We start from the raw sequence: 9,951 nt of genomic DNA on the forward strand, positions 1-9,951 counted from the left end.
AACTACAAATTAATACATACCATACCAAACGTAATTTACTAATTTGAGCATCCCGGATTTTCGTTGACTTTCTTACGTCTACCCATGAGTCCAGGTTGCATAATCGGAGCTAAAGCGGGTTGTGGAGGAGAGCTCGGCAGGAGCATGATTCGACATGGCTAGAGGTGATGGCTAGAGACTCGAGACTGACCCGTCTCCGCCTCCTCTTCTATCTTCTCCTAGGTTGGGTCAGCCTCACAAACAAATTCCGCGACCTGCGTCCTCATAATAAAAGACACCGATTGCCCGGCGCGCAGACTGACTTACGTGGCTACTCTGTGAGAAAAGAGGACAAGGACACCTGGCGAGGTGGGTCTTCGGTGATCTATTGGTCATGATGATGTTGATGCTGATCGTTGCTTTCGTTCCTTCTGTTCACTCATATCAATTTTCACTCTCTGGTTGAATTTGACTTTGTAGGGCTTGTGCGGAGACATGTTAACAGTTGCGTTTGCATTGAGCGCCATCCTCACCGCTTTACCAGGTAACTGCAGAATACAATTTATTGCACCTTAGTTACCGGCATTTTATTAAAAGCCACTTCAGTTTCCTATGGCCTATGTTCTAAAATCATTCTGTTCTGTGCTTATACTTCTAAAGTTACCCAGGTGTCCTTGCATTGCGCACAGGTTATTTATATGGTATTGATCTGTGAGACAGACAGTCAGCAGCAGGCAGCACATGAGGACACCCTGCACACATTATTGGCTTCATCAGTAATGTTTGTGTTTTCTTCCAGGCTCTGAGGGTAGCAAGTGGACTGTGTCCTTCACCCGGAGAGAGATCTGTGTCTGGGCTGGGACCACTGTCACTCTCCCTTGTTGGTATGACTACCCATCAGGACACACTGTCAGGAGGGTGATGTGGTTCAGGGTCTCTGGCCGGAGGGAGTTTGCCCACCACTCTGACTCCAGCTTGGTTAGCATGTCTTATAGAGGAAGGACAAAGTATACAGGCAGCCATAAAAGCTGTGGGATCCAAATCACCAACGTGAACCTTGGCGATGCTGGACAGTACCACTTCAGGTTTGAGACAGACCACCCACAGGGACGATGGACCTCCCCGGACACCGTCTCGCTCTTTGTCACAGGTCAGTCATCTATCCTGCAGCTTTTGTAATTTTGGTTCATTTGATTAAATCTCTATAAATCCCATGTTAATCTGTGCTTGAAATGTATTCATTGTAGCATGTTGTGGAGCATATCCATTGACATTTACCATGTTCACTGTGATACATGCTTCTCCGAGCCACAATTATTCCAGGACATACACATACAGTAACTGTCTCTAATACACACAGCTGTTGAGGCTATATCAACGCCTTACGTCATAGCACAGAGGAATATGATGTTAGGTAAACAAATCAGAGTTATATTCGTTGAATGTTGTTCCATAATTATCTCTGTCTGTGTTGCTCCCAGAGCTTCAGGTTCAGGTCCATCCTACGAGGACAGCCAACATGTTTGGGTCAGGAGAGACAGTGTACCTGGGCTGTATGGCCAGAGGCTGTGCTGCAGAAGGGAGGAGTCTTGCTCTCTACAGGAACGGCATCAACCTGGGATCACCTGAGAAGTGGCTGACCATCTACAACTTTGACAGCCAGCACGCTGGTACCTACACCTGTCGCCCAATCCCCCCACAGAATGTCCAGTCTCCGCCGCTGGCCTTGACTCTGGGACGTGAGTAGTGTTTATGTGTGATTGACGTTTGAATTTTCATGACCTTATAGGTTTCAGTTAGTATTTACTTTCTATCCCCCGTCTCTCTCTCTCTCTCTCCTCTCCATCTTCCCATTTAATTTTCTTCTTTTCATTATCTTCACCTCTTAAATCAAACCCTATTTTATTGGTCACATACACATGTTTAGCAAATGTTATTGCGGGAATAGCAAAATGCTTGTGTTTCTAGCTCCAACAATGTAGTAACTCTCTCTCCTTTGCTCTCCCCAACATCCCCTAGATGCTCCTCGTTCCACAGTGATTGAGGTGAGTCCCATGGGTGTGGTAGTGGAGGGGGTCTCTGTGACTATGACCTGCAACAGCAGTGGGGCTCCGGTGGTGGAGAGCTATGCCTGGTTTAAGGACAGGGAGAGTGGCAGCATTCCAGACAGCTTCAGACCCCAGCTCCACCTGAAGAGGGTGTCCCACACCGACAGGGGAGAGTACTTCTGTGTGGCACGCAACCCACTTGGTACAGAAAGGTCCAAACCTGTCCTGCTCAACGTCACATGTAAGGGCTGGCTGTTGGTATCTATGCATGTCTATACATTATCAGTGCGTATTTAGTGTTTTTAGACAAACATTGCTTGCGGTACGGTTTTGGAAGCAGTTGATACCATGGAATTGGAATTCTAGTTCTATGGTCAATACAACAATTAGTGTATAGCTAGTGAGTCTGATATGGTCATATTAAGTTATTGCCTTCTATAGGGAATACAAGTATATTACTGTTGTAAAGATTGAACATCTATTCATCTTTCACATGACCAAGTGCCAAACTGCTAGTAGTTCATGACACTGTCTGTGAGGGTAGTCTTGGTCAATCATGATTGGGTAATTTGTTTATTTTAGCAACTATGGGGGCATCATTTGTCACAAGGCCTACAACAGGAAGTTTACAGTACACTTTCCACAATGTCCACAAGGGCATTTTGACTTCTTAAATTGTCACTGCATAACTCTACTTTTCATACCTGCAATTTATGTTACTACTCTGCTAAGCGAATACATCATAACAATAATGTATTGTTTTGTTGTCCAGACTCTCCAAAGAGCACCAAGGTGTTGGTTAGTCCAACAGGAGACATCAAGGAAGGCTACTCTGTCAACCTGACCTGCAGCAGCAAGGCCCACCCCCCAGTGGACCGCTATGCCTGGTTCAAGATCATGGGGGGTCAGACCTGGGCCAAAGGGTCAACACAGAACCTCTCCTTCTCCAGCGTCCGCTCACAGAACGGAGGACAGTACTACTGCACGGCCTGGAACCAACATGGACAGGGCAGCTCCTCTGTTTTCACCCTCGCCATTCTCTGTAAGTAGAACAACAAGATTTCTCTAAAATCTTCTGTATAAGTAATGTTCAAATAATGGCTGGCTGTCCACTGTTCTGAATTGTTGCCTGGATTGTACAGATATAACACTGTAGCTGATAATGTTATGAAACTGTCAGGAAATCTGATAATGGTTCCTGACCGCACACTGTAAATTGATGAAAATACTGTGGTCATTTTGCAAGCTCTTCTATTCCAAGAGAGAGATATGGTGTACACTGAGTGTACAAAACATTAGGAACACCTTCCTTCAGAACAGACTCAATTTGTCAGGCCATGGACTCTACAAGGTGTCAAAACCATTCCATAGGGATGCTGGCCTATGTTGACCTCAATGCTTCCCAAAGTTGTGTCAAGTTGGCTGGATGTACTTTGGGTAGTGGACCATGCTTGATACACACGGGAAATTGTTGAGCGTGAATAATCCAGCAGTGCTGCAGTTCTTGACACACCCAAACTGGTGTGCCTGGCACCTTCTACCGTACCCTGTTCAAAGGCACTTAAATATTTTGTCTTGACCATTCACCCTCTGAGTGGCACACATACACAATCCATGTATCAATTGTCTCAGGCCTTAAAAATCCTTCTTTAACCTGCCTCCACCGCTTCATCTACACTGGTTGAAGTGGATTTAACAGGTGACATCGATAAGGGATCATAGGATTCACCTGGTCAGTCTATGTCATGTTTTGTCCACTCTGTGTATGTCCAACCTCAGGAGTGTGTTAAGGTGAGCAGGAGTGTGTGTGGAGCCAGTGTGCTGCTCAGGTTCCTCTGTATGCAAAATGACACCTAAACTCCTTTCTGCACTGTGGAGGAACCAATCAATCTACCTGTCTCTGTCAGTGTCTCTCTCTCTTTCTCTCTCGATCCCTCTCGCCCCCTCTGTTTTGTAATTTCTCAAAAATCTTTCTATCTCTCTAAATATTTGTTTAACTTTCCTTGTTTTCTCCCTCTCTCTCTCTCCTCCATCACCTTGACTCCCTGTTGGTCTACTCCCCCCCTTTTCCCGTTCTCTTCTCTCTCTCTCTCCTCTCTTTGCCCTTGGCTGCCTGTCGGTCTACTCCCCCCTTCCCTCCTTCTCCTCTCTCTCTCTCTCTCACCCCTCTCTCTGCCCTTGGCTGCCTGTCTGTCTATCCTATTATCCTTTCTCTCTTTCACTCCCCCTCCATGCCACCATTTTTATCCTCTCCCCTATCTCTCTCTCTGCATGCCCCCCACACACACCTCTCCTCTTCTCCCCTCTCTCCCAGATGCCCCTAAGAACACGTCTGTGTTTGCGCAGCCCTCCAGTGTGATCGACGCGGGCCGTCCTCTGACTCTGACCTGCAGCAGCCAGGCCAACCCGGCGGTGGACAACTACACGTGGTTCAGGATCAATGCGGCTGACGCCTGGGTAACGCGATCGGGCCCAAGCTACACCTTCGCTGAGGTCAGCCCCGGGGAGAGCGGCCAGTACTACTGCGAGGCACGCAACCGTATCGGCGTCCACAGCTCGCCTGTCCTCACTGTCAGGGTCAGAGGTCAGTGGACTGGGCAGGATGGAGGGAGGTTAGAGTAGGAGGTGGGGAGTCCGAACTCAGTGACCCAGATGGCTTCTTTCTGCCTGTGTGTTTCTTATTTAATCACTACTGTAAATGTAATGTCTGTCTCACAGACATGTTTGGCAAGACACCGTGTCTAAATGTGTCACTGTATGCCCCTCAGTCTTCCCACTCACTATCCCAGAGTCTTTCTGATTTCAATTCTCTGACCTGTGAGTCATATATGGATAACTTTCACTAACTGTAAAAGGGGAAGAAGAGCTGAACTTTGATATCAAATAACAGAACTCTAGAGATTTGATAATTGATTAATGGAGCCGACAAAAGCTGGATATTTTGCTCTGTCTGTCTTCCTGTTTATGTCTGTCAATCTTTCTGTCCCTATTTTCTTCTCATTCTTCTTGGCCATCTCTTTCCTCTCCTTCACTCTCACTGTAATTAACCCAAACATCCCCATTCTCCCTTCTATGATGGTGACTACTGTCAGATTTACTCAGACTGAACCAGTTGTTGCTCTCTGATTGGCAGGCAGACTGAAGGTTATCGCCCTAGCCTCAGCTGTGGGCGTGTCTGCTGGTCTCATCACTCTCACTGTGGCCGTCATGATCAGGTGACGCACTACACCTTTCAACACTATGATGGTCTATGGAAGGCAGGGGACCTCAGGAACATTGGCCCGAATCAGTGTTACTAGACACTTCATTTGATTGTGGAAATCAATATGTTGTATCTATCTGCCTTCTTCACAGCAAAAACATGCACAGAGTAGACATGGAATATCCAGAGGAAAACAAGAAGGTACTTGACTCTTCCTCCTCCAAGCATTGGCATCAATATAGCCTAGCCATTATGTGATGAAATAATATATAGAAAAATAATTAACAAAGAATTGTCATTGGTTGTATTTATATGGAATAACAGAGGCCATCGGTGACAGCTGACACCCTGTTCTACGAGTCAGTCCAGCAGACCCTTCAGTTGAGGACTGGCAAGATGTCCGACATCCCGGTAGGTCGAACAACAACTCCCACTCTGCACCACTAGAGGGAAACACCATGTTCCACTTGTAATAATCAGGTCATGCCATTAGAATTCCTCATGATTGGATTCCCATCTTCTTTTGAAAGATCAAAGGTAACAATATGTACCTACACTTTAATGACACTGCACCTACCATGTAAATACATCAGGGGTAGTTACAACCCCATCATTCGGACACATTTTAAAGCCAGGTTTGGGTTCTCTCTATTGAAGTGACATCAACCCTTCTTCAGTCCTCTCATAGGAATCCCCCTATTTTCTCTGTGTTTGATAGGAGGAGCCAGAGGAGGTGTATGAGAGGGCCCATCCCTCCATCGTACCCCTGAAGGATGCTCCACCTTGCACAGAGGCAGACAGCATCCTCAACTATATCACTGTGCATTACTCCAGGATCCCAAGGTAACCAACCATCCTACATCTCTCACTTCCTCCTACCTTCTCCCCTTGATCTTCCTCTTTTCTCTTCTTCTTACCCCCTCTCTCCCCGTTCTACTCACCTTTCTCCTTCTCTCCTCTCCCTTATACACTCTCCTCCCTCTTTCTCCTCCTACCCTCTCCCTTCCTGCTCATGCATCTCCTCTCTGTCTTATCCTTCTCTCTTCCTCTTTCTGACATACAGACCAGTGGCACATTGCATTACCTACAGTTGAAGTCAGAAGTTTACATACACCTAAGCCAAATACATTTAAACTCAGTTTTTCACCATTCCTGACATTTAATCAGAGTATAAATTCCCTGTCTTAGGTCAGTAAGGATCACCACTTTATTTTAAGAATGTGAAATGTCAGAATAAGTAGAGAAAATGTTTTATTTGAGGTTTCATCACATTCCCAGTGGGTCAGAAGTTTACAATCACTTAGTATTTTGTAGCATTGCCTTTAAATTGTTTAACTTGGGTCAAATGTTTTGGGTAGCCTTCCACAAGCTTCCCACAATAAGTTGGGTGCATTTTGGCCCATTCCTCCTGACAGAGCTGGTGTAACTGAATCAGGTTTTTAGGCCTCCTTGCTCGCACACACTTTTTCAGTTCTGCCCACAAATTTTCTATAGGATTGAGGTCAGGGCTTTGTGATGGCCACTCCAATACCTTGAATTTGTCGTCCTTAAGCCATTTTGCCACAACTTTGGAAGTATTCTTGAGGTCATTGTCCATTTGGAAGACCCATTTGCAACCAAGCTGATGTCTTGAGATGTTGCTTCGATTTAGCCACATCATTTTCCTACCTCATGATGCCATCTATTTTGTGAAGTGCACCAGTCCCTCCTGCAGCAAAGCAACCCCACAACATGATGCTACCACCCACATCATGCTTCACGGTTTAGATGGTGTTCTTCAGCTTGAAAGCCTCCCCCTTTTTCCTCCAAACATAACGATGGTCATTATGGCCAACAGTTCTATTTTTGTTTCACTAGACCAGAGGACATTTCTCCAAAAAGTAAGATCTTTGTCCCCGTGTGCAGTTGCAAACCGTAGTCTGGCTTTTTTAATGGCGGTTTTGGAGCAGTGGCTTCTTCCTTGCAGAGCGGCCTTTCAGGTTATGTCGATATAGGATTCGTTTTACTGTGGATATAGATACTTTTGTAACTGTTTCCTCCAGCATCTTCACAAGGTTCTTTGCTGTTGTTCTGGGATTGATTTGCACTTTTCGAACCAAAGTACGTTCATCTCTAGGAGAGAGAACGTGCCTCCTTCCTGAGCGGAAAGACGGCTGCGTGGTCCCATGGTGTTTATACTTTCGTATTATTGTTTGTACAGGTGAACGTGGTACCTTTAGGCATTTGGAAATTGCTCCCAAGATTGAACCAGACTTGTGGAGGTCTACAATTCTTTTCTGGGGTCTTGGCTGATTTCCTTTGATTTTCCCATGATGTCAAGCAAAGAGGCACTGAGTGGTAGGCCTTGAAATAATTAGCCTATCTGAAGCTTCTAAAGCCATGACATCATTTTCTGGAATTTTCCAAGCTGTTTAAAGGCACAGTCAACTTAGTGTATGTAAACTTCTGACTGACTGGAATTGTGATACAGTGAATTATAAGTGAAATAATCTGTCTGTTAACAATTAATGGATAAAGTACTTGTGTCATGCACAAAGTAGTTGTCCTAACCGACTTGCCAAAACTATAGTTTGTTAACAAGAAATTTGTGGAGTGGTTGAAAAACAAGTTTTAATGACTCCATTCCTCTTTTCTTCCCAGTCTGGACCAGATTCAAGTTACAAATGTACCACTGGATGGCGATAAAGAGCAAAAGGATGCTGCCAATGTTGTTTACACTGTCCTGGCCAGACCACACCAGTAGTGGTGCAGGTAAAGTAGGACATATTTTGATGTCACTAATTTATCTCTGCTAATATATGAACATCAAGAGTTATATACACCTCACAATCTAATGAAATCATTTGCAACAAGTTCAAGTTTGACCATAGAGACAAACATATTCTAAATGTGAATTCAGTAACACACCTCCATTAACGTTGTTTTTTTTTCTCTCTCGCATATCTCCCAGATGAGAACTGTAGCTCCAAATGAGTGACATCGCCAGAAGGATCTCTACCATCGACCCCTGAACTGCTTCTGAGCTGGACTGCTCACTCTAAGCCAATTTACTGTTTAGCTAATTTACTACAAAGTCTAATTTACTAGGAATAGTTCAAGTAGTTACTTGTAATTCATTTGGCATTATAAGTGGCATTATAACTCATTTATTATAACGTTTTACTAGTAGTGGCCAGATAATGAAATATTCCGATATCAGAATCATCCTTAAAATGTATCTTTTTCACCCTCAGAAGGAAGTCATTTTGGACATTTTCTCTCTATCTCCTCCATAAGATATCATTAAAATGTAACATACTTTAAAAATGAAGTTTGGTATGCATCATCACTCATGCTAGTCTTATGGAGAATGTGTGTAAATGTGTTACTGATCATATCTTATGTTTAGGGTATGGTTGGTATGTCCCAAATTGCTTGTTGAAATAGCTTTTTGTCAAATAAACATTTTTAAATGAAGAAAGAATTGCTAGATGTATTAAAGACATGTATCAGGTAGACACTTACCCTGTTTTTTCTGATCTATCATGCTGTGGATGTCGGTACTGAGTTATTGATTAATTATGGACATATCAACTGTGTACTACTTTTCATAACAGATGAACACGGAAATACTGCAGAGGTCAGAGGGGATATAGGACAAACACAAGCACCCAACAAATTATTATTATTATTGTTATTATTATTATCATAATCTCGTCAACATACTGAATGTCTCTAAATCACCAAATCTATTCCCTGCTTACATAGAAAAGTTACATGACCTTCCCTGTCAACCTTCAGTCTCAACTCCTGCATTCTGCTTGTGAAATTGTTATTATCACATCAGTCCATGGTATTTGCATGGTCATTTGCTGACCAGTCTCATTCTGTGGACATGCTCTGTAGATGAGTGAGTGATCCTGTTTCTTTCTATAAAGTTTCATGTGTTTCCTTTCATTCAGTTGATTTTTATGTTTTCCAATGCTAATGTAGAACAGGATTTCTATTAAGAAATTGAAGCATAGTTAAGTTTATTTAATGTTGGTGAGGATAAAAACAGAATGACTAGATTATGTAAATGTAATCCCAATTGCAGGGTTGGAGTCAATTCCATTTTAATTCCACTATATTCAGAAAGTACACCAATTCCAAATTTTCCTCATTGAAAAGCCTTGAAGATATTTGGAATTGGAATTTCAGTGTAGTTCTTGAATTTAAATGGAATTGACCCCAACCCTGATTGACAGAGACAGTTACACCTTCTTTAAATTAAAACAATGTTGATGTTGCCACCACCATGCTCCACCGTAGGGATGGTGCAAGGTTTCCTCCAGTCTGTTTGATGATTGGCTTTGCTACTGTCTAATGCTGTATAATTCCCTCAACCTGTGGTGTTGCAGTTTGATGCGGTGTGGCTCTTTGAAACAACCAGTGTGATTACTCTCAAGTTGCCAGGTGAGTAGAATATATATATTTTTGTTTGATACTCTATCATTCTGTGGATGCCAGTATTCAGTTATTAATAAATTCATTATATAAACAGCATGTTGTATATGGCTCATTAGAGATGAGCAAGGAACTGATCAGATAAGATATTTGATATTGGTCTAATGCTATTGTTGTTACCTTAATGGTGAAATATATATTTATCAAATGACTAACCTCAAAGGAAAGTAGTATATTATTATCTAAGATTACAGAGTAACTCACTCTTTACATCAACAAATATACAGAAGTGACTGA

The 9,951-nt window shown here is 43.2% G+C and overlaps 1 protein-coding gene across 1 annotated transcript; it reads left to right on the forward strand.

Moving 5' to 3' along the window:
* The first annotated feature begins 474 nt into the window (after positions 1–474).
* LOC139385100 (B-cell receptor CD22) lies at positions 475–7,972 on the forward strand. The gene is made up of 11 exons (XM_071130161.1): positions 475–523; positions 779–1,129; positions 1,461–1,718; positions 1,999–2,268; positions 2,800–3,069; positions 4,342–4,611; positions 5,161–5,242; positions 5,382–5,430; positions 5,554–5,640; positions 5,948–6,072; positions 7,870–7,972. Exons 1-11 carry the CDS (start codon positions 475–477, stop codon positions 7,970–7,972), a joined length of 1,914 nt encoding a protein of 637 aa, XP_070986262.1.
* The last annotated feature ends 1,979 nt before the right edge of the window (positions 7,973–9,951 follow it).

Source organism: Oncorhynchus clarkii, chromosome 3 (assembly GCF_045791955.1).
Source record: "Oncorhynchus clarkii lewisi isolate Uvic-CL-2024 chromosome 3, UVic_Ocla_1.0, whole genome shotgun sequence".
Taxonomy (NCBI): domain Eukaryota; kingdom Metazoa; phylum Chordata; class Actinopteri; order Salmoniformes; family Salmonidae; genus Oncorhynchus; species Oncorhynchus clarkii.

Coding starts and splice junctions, on each gene's coding strand:
- LOC139385100 (XM_071130161.1), top strand. CDS start 475: ATGTTAACAGTTGCGTTTGCATTGAGCGCCATCCTCACCGCTTTACCA. Junction 2,269..2,799: donor TGTCCTGCTCAACGTCACAT/GTAAGGGCTGGC, acceptor TTTGTTGTCCAG/ACTCTCCAAAGAGCACCAAG. Junction 5,243..5,381: donor ACTGTGGCCGTCATGATCAG/GTGACGCACTAC, acceptor CCTTCTTCACAG/CAAAAACATGCACAGAGTAG.